A 21,256-nucleotide genomic window follows, 5' to 3' on the forward strand; every position below is an offset into this window, starting at 1 on the left:
TATTGCGGTATTTTAAGTAGGTACATAGTTATCTATGTTCTAATACAATCCTTATATACATATAATTATAGTAACACATTTAAAATTAATCAATCACATATTTTCGTAATTTAATTTTAAATGTTTTTATGTTTTCTTCTGATTTTATTTCTTCTGGTAGCTCTCCAAATATCTTCAACGCTCCGTACATCAATGACTTTTGACTCTTCCTGAAGGGGAGTCTCAATTCATTTCTTTTCCTCGTCTCATGTGTGTGTTTGTTCTGTAGTTTATCAATTTTTCTTAGGAATTCACTAGACGTATGGCCATTGATTATCTTGTAGATTAAAAATATGGTATTAAAGTAAATAATTTGTTTAAATGACAAGATATTTAACTCCTTCAACATGTTCTTAATTTTTGTGTATCTATTTTTCTTCAATATGGTTCTCATTGCTCTATTTTGTAGAATTGTCATTTGTTTCAACCGTCGCGGTCGTTGGATAAGAATAGAATGCTGCTACAGTAATTTATGTGTTGTACAATAATTGCGTTGTACACATTTTTACTGGAAACTGTGTTAAGGAATCTTCTTATTCTTCCCAACAGTGAGATTATTATATATATGTTAGAAAATTTTAATTAAATATCAAGAGAAAATCAATAACCAACATTATATTTTTCTGTGTAGACCCGACGGGTTGATAAATAGGGGGGATTCAATATAAATTATTATTTCAAAATAAATAAATAAATTATGAGAGATTGCGTAAATTTAAAAAAATTTAGATTATACAATATTTTTTTATGTTTCAGGCAGCAGAAGAAAATAACATGGTTTGTAAAATTGGATTCTTCCTCCACATACCTTTCCCCCCATGGGACATCTTCCGTCTCTTCCCCTGGTCTGATGAAGTACTCCAAGGAATACTGGGTAAATACATCACTTAAGAAAATAGTGGCTACATAAATTCACAAATAATTTATTTAACCTAGAACTTATCACTTATCACTTAAACCTGAGATATATTACCAGTGACATTCAACATTAAGATTTATAAATTACAACCAAGACTTTAGCAACTGACTACAGAGACTTATTTATAACTAGTGACTTACTTACATCTGAGACTTGTAGCTAGTGACTTATAACTTAGTCTTAGGTATAACTAGCGACTTAAAACTAATACATATTTATGACCAAGTGGGTCTTAATACATTTTGTGTAGTCACTTGGGACCAGAGATGTGCTTTATTTCAAATAAATCCATTTCAAATGGAAATGCAAAATGCAAAATGGGTATTTTCCATTTTGCATTTTAAATGCTTTTCTAAAAACCATTTTGCATTTTGCATTTTAAATGCTTTTCTCAATGCATTTTCCATTATAAATGCTTTTTTGCAACATTCTTCCTACTATCTCCACTCATATTTTTTTCATAAGCCCCAAATATCAGTCGGTCCTCAACCTCGCTATGAGAGATAATTTACATTTGTCAAGTTGCCCCCTGGTAGGAGCCCTGGCAATTGAGTGATACCATTACAAAAAATACTGAACATGGGACCATGACGCTGTAATATTAAATGTTAGATAGCAGTTTCTATGTTTTTACGTTGGCAACATTAGTCCCGCGCAAATTTTTTGTGGTTTCATAATCTGTAGTCATGGTGTTTTTGGATTTACCATCATGTAATATGTTTGTTCTAGATTGATGTCCATTATTAACCCCTTCAGTAATCATTCAAAAATTAAAAATGGAAAAAAAAACAGCTTTTTTTAATCAATGAATTCAAAATATATATCCTCATATAAATATAAAAGTCATTTCGGGCCCAAAATGGGACTGAATATTGATGTTGTGGTGCATAGTGTGAAAAAATAATTAAAATTTTTCTTTAGTATGAATTACGAATTCTGGCACATAATAGCCGCCCGAGTATACTCGGGAGTGGTCCTTAAGAGGTTAAATGACAAATTGTTTTTTACCTGAGAAACCATTTTGCATTTTCAATGCATTTTGAAAATAGGTATTTTGCATTTTGCATTTGAAATGCTTTTCTAAAAACCATTTTGCATTTTGCATTTTCAAATGGAAAAGTTTTGACCCATTTCCATTTTGCATTTCAAATGGTTTTGGGTACCCATTTTGCACATCTCTGCTTGGGACCCACTGACCCACTTATGCTTTACCCTAATATTATATTATATGGCGAAATGCATGCATACCCACTTTTAAAAAAATAATATTAAAACAACTGATTTGATTTCAGGTTGTGATATGGTAGGATTCCACATTCAAGACTATTGCTTGAACTTCATAGATTGCTGCCAAAGAAACCTAGGTTGTCGTGTTGATCGCAAGAACCTCCTAGTTGAATTGGGCGGCAGAACTGTCAGAATCCGACCCCTTCCCATTGGAGTTCCATTCGACAGATTCGTGGAACTAGCTGAAAACGCTAAGCCTCTATTACCTAGCAACCAAAAGATCGTGCTGGGAGTAGACCGTTTAGACTACACCAAGGGATTGGTCAACAGGTTGAAGGCTTTTGAAATCCTCCTTGAGAAGCATCCTGAACATAGAGGAGAAGTCACATTGCTGCAGGTTTCAGTGCCCTCCAGAACTGATGTGAAGGAGTATCAGGATTTGAAGGAAGAAATGGATCAACTTGTGGGAAGAATTAACGGGAGATTTACCACGCCAAGTTGGTCACCCATCAGGTAATATTATCAACCGTATTATTTATTTTTTTTAGTTACGAGTAACTCCACGCAGGAGGGCCTGAGGAAAATAACTACCCTCAAGGCCTATGTCACTTTTGAGGGTGCTATGTGGAGGGTTTTTTTAAGGAAAGGAAGGAGAGAAAGTTCTAAGAAAAAAAAGTATAAGGGTTGGGTAGGAATTTGGGAGTCAGTGAGTCCAGGAGTGACATATGAATTCATCCCTCCCACTCAGGTGCAAGGCATTGGGTCGAGAGAGTCCAGTTTGAGAGGATAAAGGGTCTCCCTCAACCAGCTTATCCAGCCCGCCACGCAGCTGATTGACAAACGCATCCGCCACCGATACAGACCTTACTCCATGAATCCGATCACCCACATAATACCCTACTAATTAACCAAACATAGCGAACCACTTTGGTGCGTGTAAAAAAACTTTACCTTAACATATTTCGTTATAAATAATACACAATGCTTTAGATCTGAATAATGATAGTAGAGACAGGCCTGATTTACTTAAACTCTTGAATTGAATTTCATATACCTACGAGAGCTACTCATTCCAAAATCCTGTTTAAATGTGACAATATCAGAACTGAGTATTTCAAACACTCGCTTATACCTAGATTACATGACGTTAGTAATAGATACGCATAAGTGACAGATCTATACAGCACGGAAGGTAGATACATGAAGGCTACACTAGCATATCCTTTCAGTCAATAAATTTTTTTTTTTTTTAAATATATGTATTATTATAAAATTATTAGTAGCTTACAATTTCCGTGACATTAAATTACAGTTTTTAGTATATTTATAATTTACTTATACTTGATATTAAATAAATAAATAGTGAAAAACTTCACAAAGGTACATATTATGTAAGCCGGCCTTGTGCCCGGTTTAACATTACCAACTCTAAACCGGCACATATGAATCTAATAATCAACCAGTAACATACACTAACATAAAAACATTGTGTTCCAGATATATCTATGGTTGTGTGGGCCAAGACGAGTTAGCCTCATTCTACCGAGATGCGGCCGTGGCATTAGTGACCCCCCTGAGAGACGGCATGAATCTCGTGGCCAAGGAGTTTGTGGCGTGTCAGATCAACGTACCCCCTGGCGTCCTGATTGTCTCACCCTTCGCCGGAGCTGGTGAAACCATGCATGAGGCGCTCATCTGCAATCCTTATGAAATTGATGATGCTGCAGAAGTCATTCACAGGTAAAGACACATGGTTTAAAACTAGATTTCTTGTTGTGCACCAGAACATGTTTTCACCTAGGTATATATCTTGTTTATCGCATTGAACTATTGGATCTCAGATTGGCCTTAGATCCTCTTGGTTTTTTTAGCACCCCTCATTGACAAGATTGGTCTAGTAGCCGTCAGTTCTCTGAGAAAGGTGTCCTAGGAATGCTTCTGAATTGCTTCCTTGGCCATTTGTTTCTTTTGAAACCCCGCTTGGTTTTAATTTTTTATTTCACATTACCATGGCCTTCAATTTTGACTGTTCGAAACAATATTGAATGTACATTACTATAATTGTTTTATCTAATAATATATTTATTTTCAGAGCTCTCACAATGCCAGAAGATGAAAGAACTTTGAGGATGAACCATCTCAGAAGGAGAGAAAGGATACATGACGTAAATCACTGGATGAAGAGTTTCCTCAAGGCTATGGATTCTTTAGAAGAGGAGCGTGATGATATTGGTGCAACTACAATGCACCCTGTCACAATAGACGATTTCGATGACTACCTTTCCAAGTGAGTACTTTTCACACATATACCCATTTCTTCAGGTACCATAAGAACCAGTTCAGTGCCAATCACTCCCATGGGCAGACCAATCATATGTAATTTTAATGGTAACAAAAGCTCCTGACAGCGGATGTGTTGAAAAGACCAATAAAAGCTCTTCTTTGCTATTTAATAATAATAATTGAATAATTTGTACAGCGCAGTTTTTTCGAAAAATCACTTCAACAGGGGCGCTGTACAACATATTACAAGTTCCTATGCTATATCTAATTGTATTATTCACAGATACAAAAAACGTACTTACCTGGCAGGTTACTTCAGATAAACACACTTTTATTAGAAATTTTATGCTTAAAGATACGAAGAAATTTGGATGACTGAATTTTTATGAAATTACAAATTCTTAGCTGTATCATGAAAATACCAATTTTATTCAGCAGTCTCCGATTTCCATTTTCTGAGTTCTAATGGTTATGGTATCTTTGCAGGTATATTGGTCACACACACAAGTTAGCTTTACTCTTGGATTACGATGGAACCCTGGCCCCGATTGCCCCTCACCCCGACCTGGCAACACTGCCTTTTGAAACCAAAAATATTCTCCAACGGCTTTCCAATCTGTCAGATGTTTACATCGCAATCGTCTCTGGAAGAAATGTGGACAATGTCAGGAACATGGTAAGCTACGCTTCAACAATTTATTGATGGACAATTTCATAAGAAACCAAAAATGTTATTTATTTTATAAATATCAATGTAATTTGTTTTTCTAGGTTGGAATTGAAGGCATCACATATGCTGGTAATCACGGTTTAGAAATTTTGCATCCTGACGGAAGTAAATTTGTTCATCCGATGCCGGTAGAATTTGAAGACAAAGTTAGTGAATTGCTCAAGGCCCTTCAAGAACAAGTAAGTAGACGACATGTAACAAACACAATGGAAAAAAATTTATCATGTTACAGCAAAATTCCCATTCAAATAATGCAAATAGTAGTGAAGTTCTATATTCCTACCAACACAATTATAATATTAAATACATTACGGGCTCAATATTTTTACGCACTGCGCACTATTTAGGTTGTAAAATTTTAATAACAATAACAAGGAAAGTATTTCATGTAACACATAAAACTTTTCAATGCCTTATCTTTATGCTATCATAAAACACTGAACTGAATGAATAACTTTGCCTATTTCGATTTATAACTTTTAGAAATACAACGCACATTGGAAAATGAACTATTGTGATTATTTTAGGTTTGCAAAGATGGCGCTTGGGTAGAAAACAAGGGGGCCCTCCTGACCTTCCATTACAGGGAGACTCCTCTGCACTTGAGGGCTGCTCTGGTGGAGCAGGCCAGGAGTCTAATCCTGAATGCAGGATTCAAGGCAGCTTCAGCGCACTGTGCCATTGAAGCCAAACCTCCAGTGCAATGGAACAAAGGTATGTTCTGGAAACATTTCCAATTTTCTATTCTACTTATCGGACTTTATTGCAATAAACAGATTTCTTGCTCCAATGGAAATATACATATCGTCGCATTAATTCGTAGAATGCGTAACTCCCAAATGTAAAATTTTACAGGAGGCACAAAAAACCTCGTAGTGAAAAAAAATGAAAGACGGCTTATTCTTTTTATTTATGTTTCGAACATATAATATATTTGGAAATTTATTTTCAATCATTAAACTTTTGTAAGTTAAGGCTTTCTATTTCAAATCGGAGTTAGGAAGTTTACGTAAAAACCGAGAATGGAGATACGCATTTTACAAAAGATACATACTTTTCTGCGAACAGTTTTATGAACAACCTAGCGGAAAATTTGGGAGATAGGAATTTTACATTTACAAAATAAAACACAACAATGTATGTATATGTCGAGGCAGTCTATTTAGATGCATTTTAATGATTTTAATGATGCGGAAGGTTATCGTTAAAGGAGTGGTAATCCTTTTCTAATGTCTGTTTTAAGTCTTGTAAATGCTGGTACTTTTCCTTCCTTAAGGGATTAAATCTGACTCTCAAGTGAAATCTTCAAACTCTGGAGATCATTACAGATTCGGCGACGGTTTTGTGCTGGGTGAGATCTACACTGACCGGGAGTAGTCGTGTCAGAGATGATCGTTAAGTGACGCTTGGAGTTGATGAAGGAGATTGTAGAAGAATTTGATCTGACATTGTCGATCACCCTTGTTGTCCTGTAGAAATAAAACTGATGTACTTACTGTTATGTATGGCCATGTTGGCAGTCCTGATGCGTCACGTGGGAGATTATAACGAGTGTGCGCGGTGTCAATAAACGTCATAGGTCTGAGTCAACAGTCTTTTATTTTTAATAATCCCCGATATAATAATTGGCGACGAGGATAATCGAAAAACTTAAATTAATAACGAGTAATATTAAGTCCAGTGTAAAACAGTGATTTCGTCTTTGTTTTTTCAATCATTTTAACATGTCTACGAGTACTTTGCCAGTGCCGCAATACGAGTCGAGTTGTGAAACCTTCGGAATGTTTTTAGAACGTGTTCAAATTTATTTAAAAGTAATTAATATTACGGACAAAGAGAAAATTGGATATCTTTGTATGATTATTGGTGCGGAAAAATATAAAATTTTAAAAGAAACAGTTCATCCGAAAAATATTGAAGAGTTAACTTATAACGAGATTGTAACAACACTTCAAAATAAATATGAAGAAAAAAAATGTACGATCGCCCAAAGATATAAATTTTATAATCGTCAGCAACAGTCGAACGAGGGAATTGATGATTACATTTCAGAAATAAAAAGTCTGTCAATATCATGTAATTTTGGAGCATTTCTGGATGAAGCCTTGAGGGATAAATTGGTGTGCGGTGTGAAAAATGAAGCCATGACTATAAGATTACTGTCTGAAGATGAATCGCTGAGTTTTGAAAAAGCAAAAAAAATTGTGAAGAATATGGAGACAGTAAGTTGTTCTGCAGAAATATTACACAAAGAAGATCTTTCATCGGGAGTTTTCGAAGTAAAGCCGAAAACGTCACGTCAAAGGAGTACTAGTCCGCAACAAGGTCAAAGGAGTTCAATGTCATCAAGTCGTCTTTCATCTCCATCACGTGGAAATCCCAGAAAAAGATGCGAGAGGTGTTTTATCAGTCATCAACCAGAGTCATGTCCGTCAAGGAATTGGAAATGTTACAAGTGTAATACATACGGTCATACGTCAAAATTTTGTTCTAGTGTAAAATCAATTGTTATTAATCATGTAAAATGTGTGGGTAATATAAATGTTTTAAATATGTCCGTGTCTGAAACAGCTAATATTGATTTGTTTGTAAACGGTAGGAAAATGTCCTTCATGATTGACACAGGGAGTTCATCGACCTTGATAAGTCACAAAATGTACATAAAATTTTTCAAAACTTGTAAATTAAGTCAGTTCTATGGTAATTTGTTTACAGCAAATAGTCAAAATTTATATTGTTTTGAATTTTTTATTGCAAAAGTAAGTGTAAAAGATGATTCTAAATTGGTCGTGGATTTACCAGTATTAGTTATTAAAAATCTATCGTCTGAAGCTATTCTTGGTAGGAATTGGATAAATGTTTTGAATCCGTCTTGGGAAAATACATTTATAAATTCTTTTATGTCAAATATTGGTAATGATAATACTGTAAATTCAGTGTCTGTCAGTGGAAAAAATAAATCAAACATTGTCGAAAAATTGTCACAAAAATATTTAAATTCTTTTTCTAAAACGAATAACGACATACCAATTAAAGAGTTTTCGGTAAATTTAAGTTTAAAAAATAATTCAACTCCTGTTTTCCACAAAGCATATGAGGTCCCTTATGCACTGCGTGCAGAAGTATGCCAAGAGCTAGATCGTCTTGAAAGCGAAGGCATTATTTCTAAAGTTAAATATAGTACTTGGTCTTCTCCAATAGTTTGTGTACCAAAACAAAATGGAAAAATACGTTTATGTGCAGATTTAAAATCTACAGTCAATCCACAATTGAGAATTGATCAATATCCTATTCCACGTCCAGAGGATATTTTTAATAAATTTTCAGGTTGTCAAGTATTTTGTAAATTAGACTTAACAAATGCATATTTACAGTTGTCTGTGTCAGATTCTAGTAAAGAATTACTTACAATTAATACATGTAATGGTTTATATGTTTACAATCGTTTACCTTTTGGGTTGTCATCGGCTCCTGCCACATTTCAAATGGTCATTGATACAGTCTTGGGAGGCATAAAAAACTGTGCTGCATACATTGATGATATTTGTGTAGGTGGTAAAGATGAAACGGAGTGTTGTAATACTTTAGAAAAAGTTTTGTCAAAGTTAAATGAGTTTAATATAAAAATTAATGTGTCAAAAAGTGAATTTTTTGTATCTTCTTTTGAATTTTTAGGTTTTACTTTGTCAGGTCAAGGCAAAAGTCCGTCTTTGTCGAAAGTTGAGAAAATTAAGTCTACTGGGTGTCCAGAAAATGTTACTCAACTAAAATCGTATTTGTCAATGTTGAATTTTTATAGGAATTTTATTCCTATGTGTCCTACTGTACTAGAACCACTCCATAATTTATTAAGAAAGAATGTAGAATGGTGTTGGTCTGATGAATGCGAAAAAGCATTTATAAATAGTAAGTCTCTCTTGTCAGATAAAACTATGTTAGTTTTATTTGATCCGTCAAAACCATTGTGTCTTACAGTCGACTCCAGTGCATACGGTGTCGGATGTGTCTTAAGTCATGTCGTAAAGAATCAAGAATTTCCTATAGCTTTTGAGTCTGCAACGTTAAATTCAGCTCAAAGAAATTATAGCCAATTGCACAAGGAAGCCCTTGCTGTTATTTTTGGAATCAAGAAATTTCATAAATATTTAATTGGTCGTCATTTTACTATATATACTGATCATGCTCCATTGTTGTCTTTATTTGCCGAAGATAAAAAAGTCCCCGTTTTAGCTGCATCACGTCTCATAAGATGGTCTATAATATTGTCCGCGTACAATTATAAATTAGTTTTTAAAAATGGACTGAAAATTCCTCAAGCTGATGTGATGTCACGTTTGCCAAGTGAACAACAATTTAATGTAGAGGAATGTAATTTTGTATACATGTCAACACCCTTAATTCCATTTTCAGAAGTTGAAAGTCATTCTGAAAAAGATGAAATGTTATCTAAAGTCATTAAGTATGTTTCAATCGGTTGGATTGAAAACTTGTCAAGTCCAGAAATTAAAAAATATTTCAAGTTCAGAAATTTACTGTCGGTCAAGGGAAAATGTCTTTTATTTGGTGACAGAATTGTAATACCAGAATCTCTTAAGTCTAAAGTCTTAAATTTAATACATTATGGTCATCCTGGTATAGTCAGATCAAAAATTCTTGCTCGTTCTTATGTTTGGTGGTTAGGTATGAATCAAGATATTGAAGATATTATTTCTAGATGTGAAATGTGTCAGTCGGTACAAAAAGCTAACAAAAATGTGCGTCATAATTGGCCTATTGCTGAAAGTCCATGGGAAAGAGTCCATTTGGATTTTTTTGACTTAAAAGGTTCCAAATACTTGTTAGTTTGTGATTCATATTCAAAGTGGATAGAATGTTTTTATATGAAAAATACTAAATATTCGGATTTGTTATCAAAATTAAGTGAAGTTTTTTCCAGATTTGCGTTTCCGAAAACTATTGTTTGTGATAACGGTCCTCCATTTTCATGTAAAGAATTTTCAATTTTTTGTCAAGAAAAATCTATTAAATTATTATTTTCTCCACCATATAATCCCGAGTCAAATGGATTAGCAGAACGATCTGTTCAAACATTCAAAAAGATTTTAATTAAATTTATGTTTTCAAAAAATTCTAAATTTTTGTCACCAGCTCAACGTCTAATAGATTGTTTGTATACTTATCGTTCCACCCCTACTTCTGTCACGGATTTGTCTCCTATGGCTAAAATATTTTCGTATGAGCCACGTACACCTCTTCATGTTTTGACAGAAGAAAATAATGTAAATAAAAGTAAGCAATCAAGTAAAAATGCATTGACAGAGTATGAGGAAAATGATAATGTATTGGTATACTTAAGACATTTGAAAGGTCCTATGAAATGGGTTCAGGGAACTATTAAGTTAAAATTAAGTTCATGGGTGTATTTAATTCTTTTAATCGGAGGAGAGGTAAAAAAGGTCCATGTTAACCAAATAAAAAAAAGTTGCATTAAGTTAAAATCAAATTATGAAAATCCCGATAAATGGTATGACTTGGGAAGTCAAGAAAATAAAAATGATAGTGAGCCTTTACCCAGCACTAGTGGGAAAACTGATGTAGTAACTAGGGCTGGCAGATTGGTGAAACCTCCTGTCAGATTTAGTCATAGTGATTATGTTTAAGTTTTATTTGGTATTGTAAATTGTTTGAAAATAAAAAAAAAAATAAAGGAGGAAAGGATGTTATGTATGGCCATGTTGGCAGTCCTGATGCGTCACGTGGGAGATTATAACGAGTGTGCGCGGTGTCAATAAACGTCATAGGTCTGAGTCAACAGTCTTTTATTTTTAATAATCCCCGATATAATACTTACTAGGGTTTGCAAGACCCGGGCAAAGAGTAGCCATGACAGGAAACGTTGTGAAAGAGACTCCTCAGAGTGTGAAGATAGGTGGGAGAGACTTGAAAGTGGAACTGGTGAGCAAACATGTGCTTTAAGCGTAGAAACTCTTCATGCTCAGCATCACTTTGGAGTAAAGTGAACGCTTCATCTTGCCCGGCTGGTCGATCCCGAGGCGAGAAGAAAGGACGTCGATAGATGCGTACGTTCCTGCGTACAATGCAGGACAATTGACCCTCCACCATCATCCCATGAAGCGGGTAATCTTAATGTTGTGACAACCTGGAGTCGCTTGGCAGTTGATGTTACTCATTTCGGTAGGAAATGTTTACTCACATTTATCGATTGCGGTCCAAGTTGATTTGCCGTGTGGCGGGAAATCGAGTCAGATAATGCAGCTACGATTATCAGACATTTGGAAGAAGTGTTTCGGGAAAGAGGCCCGCCCAAAGTAGTTCTCATGGACAATGGTACTGCATTTTGTTCCTACAGTGTTACAGATAAGTGTAAGAGATGGAATGTTCGTCAAAGATTTTGCGCGGCATACCGACCAGCTGGAAACGGTATAGTTGAACGACATCATCAAACAATAAAGAGAACTGCAGCCAGAAGTGGAAGCGATCCCCTGCAGGCAGTGTTTCGGTACAATCTTTGGCTGCAAAAAGTCAGGATGATCGAGGTATTGCGCTGTCTAGTATAGTTCACACTTCACACTCGTGGAGACACCCTTCTGCGCAAGTGAATATAGAAGAGGAAGTATTGACTGAGCTCTAAGTGGGCGATCTTCTTGCGGTTAAACCAGTAGATGGGAGATGCACATCGTGCATGGAAGGGTGACAGGACTTACTTCAGTCAACAACATCGAAGTAGATGGCATACCAAGACATGTGCTTGACCCGCGGAAGATGCCTGACAGAGAACGGACTGTGTCTGAGGAGAGACGAGATGGAATTGCCGCACGTTCCACCGTAAATATTTTGGGTTTGTTTGAAGAGGACAGTGAAGAACCGGATCCGGATTTGCATCAGGAGGAGATCCACTTGCAAAGAGATGGCGACCTTGAAGAAGAGATAATCACAGAACAAGGACCTATTAGGTATTTACGAAACCGCAGAGGCACATAAAACAAGAGAGCTACGGCAGAGCGTCACACGGTACAGAAGATGTCAGTTTAGACTACAGATACAAAACACTATTCGTGACTTCACAATTAAAATTAAGGTTATAAAATGTTCAAAATTGATTAATCAACTTATCTCAGTTAATTTCACGGTAAAACTATTACACCGTAAATAAATTTCTTCAGTCAAAAACACAACAAGCGTGCACGGCTCACCGGCCAATACTGAATTAAGGAGTTACGAAGTATTCGCGAGTAAAAATGGCACCATAATTTTACGCAGTTTCCTAATTTGTGTTTATCTAAAATGTTATTTTTTGAAGTGAAACTTCTTTACGCGCGTCATGCAATTTCGAGGACCGGAGTAAAACCGACTCATGACCGAAACGAAAATGCGGGTACCCCCACCACCGATTAAAGTTCATTTGATCTAGTCAAAGTTTTGAAGTAACATATAAATGCTTCTTAGCTCATCCCGACAACTGGCGTTGGTGGTGTAATGGTCAGCATAGTTGCCTTCCAAGCAGTTGATCCGAGTTCGATTCTCGGCCATCGCACATTATTTTTTTGTTTTTAACGCCTTTTTCATTCAATATCTTATTTTTTAGTAGGTCAGAACATTTTTTAAAAGAAAATAATATTGCAAAATAATAAAAACACTTATCTCACTGTGATAAAACATTACTCCGCTAGAGCGCGCTTTGCGTTATTGTGTTGGATTAAAATTATTATCTAATCCGTATATTATGATAATTGTATTACATTTATTTAATTAATTTATTTATTTTGATAATATGTAATAATTTACAGAAAAAAAAATTAAAACTATCTCCCTCTGATAAAATATCCGTTCGCTAGAGCGCACTACGCGATCTTGTGTGGGATTCTATTTCTGTACATTGTACATTATTTTTAAAAATATATTATATTTTGGGTGTGATGTAGGTAACATTATAAAACATAACAAGCTCTCATATTTTCAGAACCTACATAATATAATCAATTTATGCGGCTTTGCTTACAGTTGGTGCTCAGCGTGGTTGGCTTTCAATCAGTTAAGCGAGGTTCGATTCTCGGCTGTGGCATTTTTGAAGTGAAACCTTGTTGAGGTGGGGGAGCCGCTCACGAACGTTCTCTCTCTTCTCTTCTTTCCTCTCTCTCAGACACCAGCGAACTGCGCCACGCCAAGCATCAGCTGAAACTAGAAGTTTCACTTCTGTCTTGCGTAGGCTTGACACACCCACTTTTTTTTTTTTTAAATTTTAGAGTTTTACTAGTCGATGCGGGTCTAATTTTAACACCAGATGGCATTAAAAACGTATTTTCGAAAAATTTGGAGTTACGCAGTCTACGAATTAATGCGACGATATGTATATTGATATTATGAAAAAATGTTTTAACTCAACTACTTGTTGACAGGCCGTGCCTCTATCTATATTCTGAGAACTGCCTTTGGAGTGGACTGGAGTGAGAGAATCAGGATCATCTATGTTGGTGATGATGCTACTGATGAGGACGCCATGCAGGTAAAAAAACAAGCTTTTATTATTTATCTTTGACCAGGTTATTGAATTTATTGCCCTCAAAATTAAAAGCAAACAAGTTTTTAGCACCCTTGAGGTGATTTTCTCAAGAAAACGGCGCTATAGAAATGATTCAAACATTATTATTTGTAGGCCTCAGAATAGGCATTATATCTAGTGAGGTCTATATAATCTGTTCTTATGGTAATGCCAAAGTGAAATGTCATTGGAAAAGGCTTCTTACCTGGGAAACTGTGTTGTCAAATACCCTAGAATGGATTCTACAGTATTTGGTGTTGTGGAACCAGGAGACATGAACCTTAACATCCAATGACAATCAACCCTGCAGGGTGAACTTCATTGAAGGGATTGAAGGGCATAAATAAACCACCCACGGACTGGGCTACTGACAAAGGAATAACATAATGCGTTACGGCCCGAATGCTTAATAACCCTAACCGATTGCTTTGAAATTTTGACACAACGTTACATTCGAATATGCATATGTTTTTATGTATATTTATATTATATAGATGTCACCTGTCACAGGTAAAAACAAAAAAAAAAAACAGCGCCATCTGTTGGACAAACAGGCTTTTTTGAAGAGAAAAAAAAAACGCCATCTGTTGGATGTAAAAGCAACACTTATTAGCAACAACTATTGTTTCTCTATCTGCACAGACAGACTGGGCCGCAGCAACGTGTGGCGGGGTACAGCTAGTGAAAAATAATAATATGTAAAAGGACAGCTTTAAAACAAACACTATCATTGTTAAGTAAACTTGATACTTTTGAATAATACCTTGGTAATTTTATTCCACAGGCATTGAAGGGAATGGCGGCAACGTTCCGCGTAGCATCCTCCCAAATCATCAGGACATCGGCTGAGAGGAGATTGCCTTCCACAGACTCGGTGCTGACCATGCTCAAGTGGGTGGAGCGCCACTTCAGCAGGAGAAAGCCGAGGGCCAACTCTCTAACCTACAAGACCACTCGCAAACGGGACGTCGTCAAGATGCACATGTCCTTCGATATCAAAAACAACAACGGCTTTAGTGGTGGCAGCTCCGATGAACTGAATGAGGAACCTGCCAGCTAAACACTTAATCAAAACAAAGTCTGAATGGTTTTGAAAATGATCTTCATTTACAATTGGACGATTTCAAATCAGTTCCAATGGGACATTTATACAACCTAAATTAATAGCACTTTGCTAAAATGTCTATGGTTCAAATTATAGTTTTATTAAAAAAGCACAGAGGTATGAAAGTACTGCCCAAACACTGAAACATGTATGTCAATGTGATTATGTCTTTTTAATTAATGACAGGGTTAGATAGATTAGTTATTCTTTCATTTGATTTATTAGCAATCGTAAATTTTAGAAACTTTGGCATCTTAATATCTTAACTAAACTAAATTTATTAGAAATATTAAATTTATTAAAACAGTACCTATCTTTGAATGAATGATAAAAGGCCAAAAAAAATGTAGTGATTGTTAGTTAGCATAAATCAAATGATTTATATTGTTTAGATTATTTTTTAACGGCTGTACTATATTTCTTAAGGTTTCCAAGGACATAAAATGTTATATTTAATTGTTATCATAAAAAAATAGTTAATTATTAAACACTTTTTTGCCCCATTTTCCTAAATAGTAAAAATAATATTCTAAAAAAAAATATACGATAAAGAAATACAACAATTTAAATATTTGCCTCCTAAACTACATTGAAATGTAAAAAAATGGAGTTGTTAGTTTAATTACATATTGGTTGTGTAACTTTACAACTGAATATTTTGTAGGTGAATAAGCTTAAGCACAACTTGTAACGTCCTTTAGCAATATTATTGATTTCTATAATATGACGAGAATAAAATTTATTATTCAAAAATGTTTTTCATTCCCCGTGTGCAGGTACCCTTTTTAATTTTGACCTGAACTGTAATAATACAGGCCAGTTTATAGCCAACGGAGATCCAGGATGGCGGTGGTGATTTCCAGGGGGCGGTGGTAAGATTCAGGCGGCTGTGGTGAGATCAATGGGGGCGGTGGTGAGATCCAGGGGGCGGTAGTGAGATTCGGGGGGGCAGTGGTGAGATTCAATCGTGGGCGAATCGTGGGTGGTGAAAGACTCCAAGGGAGCGGCAAAGGGCTGTAATAGGGGTCAGAGGAATTTAAAAAAAACAAACTTACCCAATGAAATCAACCAAGTTGTAGGTATATAATTGCTCAAGAATCTTGCAGACGAACTGCTCAATTAGTGACTAGGTATTATTGATCGATTAACAGTATTTTTTTTTTTGAAAATATATTTTTTTAAATCCTTAAAATAAAGGCATTGACGTCAGAAGAGAGACTTGCCCTAACCTCTGGAACCAGGAACCAAGCCACCTGATGGTCAACCAAAACGTAAGGTAACCTTCACCTTGCAAACATTTAAATTTAACTTTTTTCTGCAGCGCTTTTCCCGGCTATTCTGTAATACTTTTTTTTAATTAGTGCGAAGAAATGGCATATTGGGCCATATTATTGGCGTACAATAGGGACAGTAATGTTTAAGCTGTTAACCTTGGAGTTCAGTTTTGAATTACGCAGCATATAACGGGCGCGAACTCCTTCACTAGGACGTATCAATACGTCACGCCCGGTGGACGGTAATTTTATTTATTTTTTTTTTTATTTATGCATCAAAAAAAGTGAAAAAATCGAATTAAAAAAATAGAATCTTTACAAACAATTATAAAGATTACAAAAAATATAAAAAAGGTTATAATTACAGAACAATAAATAAAAGAACACAGATAAAAGAGAAACATTGAGTTTAAAAAATTAAAATATGTAAAAATTAAAAACTCAATTTCCGAGTGATATGTTCGGAAATATACGTCCCGCTCGTTCCAGGACGCAACATATATTTCAAGGACGTATTTATACATCCTACCCGTACCCGATACTGTTTACGTTTGACGTATTTATACGTCCCGCCCGGTTAACAGGTTAATCAAGTGAATCAAATAAGTTGAAACACCGATTGGCGATATTACAACTACTAAAAATCCAATATAATAGGCAATAATACATATAAAGCTTGATGCTTGCATTTTTATTATTCAATATAATTGTGCAATAATCACACTGTAAATATAATGCGTACTACCCTTTTGCGGCAGAAATCAAAACCAAATTACAAAAAGAAAATAAACCAAAACACAAAATATTACTAGATTAAAGAGCATTTGACTTCCCGGCTTAAAGGAGAAAAATGTGGGCGTGCATTTTAAATACATATTTCAGAAAATGGTTGGATAAATTCATGATATCAGCTCTTCCAGTATTCCTTGACGAATCAAAGTTTGGCATTCTGAAGTAGGTAGATAATGGCGACTGTCTTTGTTTAAAAACACAACATCTCCATCTTCCAGCTCCAACTTTCCGTAGTCCGTCAGACACAGGACCTCGGTGTATAAAGATTTAGGGGGTTTGATATTCTCGGTTAAATCTATACCCCAATATCCAATGTCCTTTCCAAGAGACCGCATGAATGTCGCCAGGGTGGAGGAGTACTTTGAAAACCATTTGAATTCTTCTTCGGACAATAATTCTTTTATTTCTGGCGGCAACACCGGGCCAAATTCCCACCTCATGGTCCTCACTTTGATCAGTCTATTGAAGAGGTAGGATAAGAGACACCTCTTATTGCGCTCCAAGGCAGTGTGTCTCACTTGCACAGTGGACCAGAGAGATCGGTTGTCTGCTGTGGCATTTCTGCAATGTTGAAACAAATACACATCAATAATTATTATTTGGGTTTTGTGTAACCATTGTTCAATGAACTCTAGAACTCCAATTTGCTTTGAATTTAAAGGGTTATTCTCAAAATTGGAACTGTTTGTTGGAAGAATTCAGAAAAGCGATGAAGTACCTACCCATAAAATAATAGTTTCAATGGAAACTCTTTGTTAATTTCAAAATTGGAACTGATTTGTCGGCAATTCAGACAATCCCGTGATGTTTATTTTATTGCTATTATATATCGGGGGGGTTAGTGCTGGAAGGGTCTATGTCAGTTTTGATAATCTTATTTAGATACCAGAAAGTTCTTTAAAATGTCCCTTATTGCCATATGAATACCTATAGCAGGTGCTCTAGATTTATAAAATTGTGGTATATCTAAAGTAGAAGTTAAAATATTGATTTATGGTTTTTTACACCAACAAATAGACAAACGATCTTCTTTCTTAACCTTTGGAACACCAAACCCTTTTTGAGGGAAATCAAAAATGGAATTAAAGATGAACTCTGAAGTGTTTCAAAAGCAAGCGATTCTGTTAAAAAAATTTAAGCACTTTCTCATGTCATACAGGTAACGGTTTGTCGGCGGGAAAAAATACTTGTCACTGGTGCACAAACGGTTATCCAGATGTTAAGCGATTCACAAATTTGACATAGGCACAATATATAAGTTTGGATAAGAAGATGAATTCATGTTTCATATTCAAGCCTTTTTGGTTGTTAGTGCATATTTAAACTTTTTTCATCATGAATGCAAGTTCCAGCCCATTTCATTCTTCGAATATGAGTTGTCCCGCTTACTCAGTTTGGTTCTTAATGTTTTATTCTAGAACTTAAGGACAAGTTGTTTCAGAGAATTTGAACAATTCTTCAAATTTCAAAGTTAATTTTCAAGTTCTGTGAAAGATTTTTTTCAAGTTCAGTTATTATTTAATTTCTGTCAAGCAGCTAGTCTACAATGATATAATAACAGAACTTGTTGGAACTTTCACAGAACCCAAAAATAAATGTTTGAATTTGAAGAATTGTTCAAATTCTCCGAAACAACCCGTCCTATGTTTAGTATGGGTATTCAAGCAGAGTATTTATTCATTAACTTCTCAAGTGCCGCTGTATCCATATGGATCAATCGAAACAATCATTTCTCTGAGCTATTCTGGGAAACTACTTGTGGTAGTTTATACAGGGTGTCCGGGGGTAAAGCGCGCTAACTTCAGGGGGTGATTCTAAGTAATAGTACAAGTAAAACTAAATAACTTTTTTTCGAAATTCCAATGCTTTAAGGTAGTTTTAGGTTAAAAAGTTTATTTTTTTGTGTGGGAAAATAAATATTTTTCTAAGGAAAAATATTTTGTACGGTAAAATAAACATCAGAATTAGGAAATTATTTTTTTTACTTCTACCATCATGTAGAATCACCTCCCGAAGTTAGCGCACTTTACCCCCGGATAGCCTGTATACTATTTTTACAACATGTAAACAAACTATCTGGTAAAATAGTACAATTTACAAATGCATTATTTTGTAAAAATCAAATAAGTTATTACGAAAATAAAATCAGCTGGCGGATGGCAAAAATTAAGCATCGGCTCTCCAAGAGTGGAAAAGAGGTCATTTCTCACAAAAACTGTAAATTATCACATTACGTAGAAAAAATCTTGTCCACGAGCAACACCAATTGGCGGAGATGAGATGTAATCCAGTTATATAACTAACAACACGAACGCACTTGCATACTGCCTACTAACACTGTGTGCCTGGACATTGCGGATCTAGAGTCAGTTTTATAAAAAGTAGCTTCCTTTATAAATAAAAAAATAGAGTCTTGTCGTGTACAGTGAAGGAGGAAATTATCTGTTTCCTTAGAACGCCGTGGGAAAGAGGAGGGCAACCTCCAATGTCCACGAGGATTACACCAAGCTGTGCAGTAATTATTTAAGAATAATGTAACATTTTCATACTCGGCTTTCTTCTAAATACGACCAAATTAATGAAATAACACTTTGTTTCACATAAGAAACCATTATTTGTTATTTCCTTTAATTAAGTAAGAAAATGTACAAAATACATAAACTTTGACTGTCCAACTAGGAAATTCTCATTTTAGGACAGTCAAATTTACAATATTACAATACAGTTACATAGCTGATAATTTTCGCATAATTTTTAGAGGTACACCAAGGCATCAATAATCTCAAATACAACAGCTCAATAAATTTATTTATAGCAATGTTTCAAAGGCTGATCAAAAATTTTGACGTTTTTACGTTGGGGGAGATGGAAAACGTGCACAAAATAGGTTCTTAGTTTGGGTTATTTAAATATATTTTGTGTATTTACATGGGCGCGAAACCTTCCGGCAAACGTTACAAAATCAAACATGGCCAATGTCATTGGTCAAAACGCAGGTAATGTTGAACGATGATTGAAAAAAAAAGGAAGTATACATCTATTACCATCTCCCCAATGTAAATAGTTGTTTGTAGCGGAAAATAAGATGAAACGAGGTGTTAATGAATTAATTTGCTAAGAAATAAGCGGAGTACAGAAATTTTACCAAGAATATAAGTAGCATTCTAAGGTGGGTTTTTGCAAGGATATAATGTTAATCCCATTTTGTTAAAAAATAATACATTTTACTTACGCATCAGACATGTTGGACTTGAACAAAATGTCCATTTCTTGTAAAATGTTTCTAACAGCATCATCCTAATAAGAAAAAGAGAGAGATTAAATAAATGTAGGTAATCAAAAATTTACCTTGAAAATCCATTCACAATTTTTTTATTTGAACAACCAGGGTGTTTTTTAAATAAATTGATTTATAGTAGAGGTTGCTATATACCAATCAAAATTTTGGTTCATCAAATAAATAAAACAACACTGAATTCACTAAGAACGGGTTGTTTCACCGAATTTGAACAATTCATCAAATGCCAAAGTTAATTTTCATGTGATGTAAAGGTTCTGTTCAAGTTCTGTTATTATATCATTATTGGAAAGTCGTTACACATAACTGAAAAAATAACAGAACTTGAAAATTAATATTAGAATTTTATGAATTGTTCAAACTCTGTGACATAACGCATCCTTAAATATCAACCAAAACATAATTATTAAAGATACACATGGAATTTTTATATTTACGTTATATGGAGGAATAGCGTCCGTACATCTTTCGGTGTCTTTTAAAAGTTCAATAGCTCGTTCTGAAAACATTTTCTATTTGTTTTGGTATTTTTCATTACCCCTTTTGAAGAGAAGCACAATTTACAGCGATCGTGGAAAGAATTTCAGTATTATGTTTGATAACATTTCTTTTTTGACATTTGACTTGACAGATTCGCGCTCAAATCTTTCCATTTGGAGGTTTGAGCGTAGATATACCGGTTTGTGATTGGTAGATGGCATGTGGCGTAGTGATGGTCATTCAACGATACATTTACATTATGGAAATAGTTTATTCCAAATCGATTTGTCTATGACAATGAATCGAAATATTTCTATGGTCAAAAAGATCGAGAAAATCATCGCTGATTAGTGATGGAATGATCAAAATATTTATATAATCGATGAATCGGGGGGGGGTAGGATTCGAAAATAGAAACTCGAATATCAAGACTATTCCTATCGTAAAAAAAATTGTTTGCATACTCCAGTTGTAATTTATTTTCATTAGTATGGCAATATTTTTGGTAAGCAGGTACTATCGAAATTTCAATCACTAATTTTCATTCCT

The 21,256-nt window shown here is 34.9% G+C and overlaps 2 protein-coding genes across 2 annotated transcripts in view; one reads left to right on the forward strand and one right to left on the reverse strand.

Annotated features, from left to right (window-relative positions):
* Tps1 (Trehalose-6-phosphate synthase 1) overlaps positions 1-15,520 on the forward strand; it is a 30,575-nt gene extending 15,055 nt beyond the window's left edge. The window contains exons 4-12 of the mRNA XM_089635947.1: positions 796-913; positions 2,251-2,698; positions 3,683-3,925; positions 4,278-4,472; positions 4,955-5,144; positions 5,240-5,377; positions 5,726-5,912; positions 13,616-13,722; positions 14,543-15,520. Of these exons, the coding sequence (XP_089492073.1) occupies positions 796-913; positions 2,251-2,698; positions 3,683-3,925; positions 4,278-4,472; positions 4,955-5,144; positions 5,240-5,377; positions 5,726-5,912; positions 13,616-13,722; positions 14,543-14,818 (1,902 nt within the window). The 3' untranslated portion in view covers positions 14,819-15,520. The remainder of the gene's footprint in view (positions 1-795; positions 914-2,250; positions 2,699-3,682; positions 3,926-4,277; positions 4,473-4,954; positions 5,145-5,239; positions 5,378-5,725; positions 5,913-13,615; positions 13,723-14,542) is intronic.
* A 1,281-nt stretch (positions 15,521-16,801) lies between these two features.
* LOC149421328 (DNA replication complex GINS protein PSF1-like) lies at positions 16,802-20,895 on the reverse strand. Its single transcript, XM_089635477.1, has 3 exons — positions 20,665-20,895; positions 20,162-20,226; positions 16,802-17,490 (listed from the first exon to the last, which is right to left on the reverse strand). The coding sequence occupies exons 1-3, from the start codon at positions 20,734-20,736 to the stop codon at positions 17,037-17,039; spliced, it is 591 nt and encodes a 196-aa protein (XP_089491603.1). The 5' UTR covers positions 20,737-20,895; the 3' UTR covers positions 16,802-17,036.
* Between the last annotated feature and the right edge of the window lie 361 nt (positions 20,896-21,256).

The sequence above is a fragment of the Hesperophylax consimilis genome, chromosome 9, assembly GCF_061612785.1.
Source record: "Hesperophylax consimilis isolate HC1 chromosome 9, BYU_Hcon_1.0, whole genome shotgun sequence".
In the NCBI taxonomy this organism is placed as follows: domain Eukaryota; kingdom Metazoa; phylum Arthropoda; class Insecta; order Trichoptera; family Limnephilidae; genus Hesperophylax; species Hesperophylax consimilis.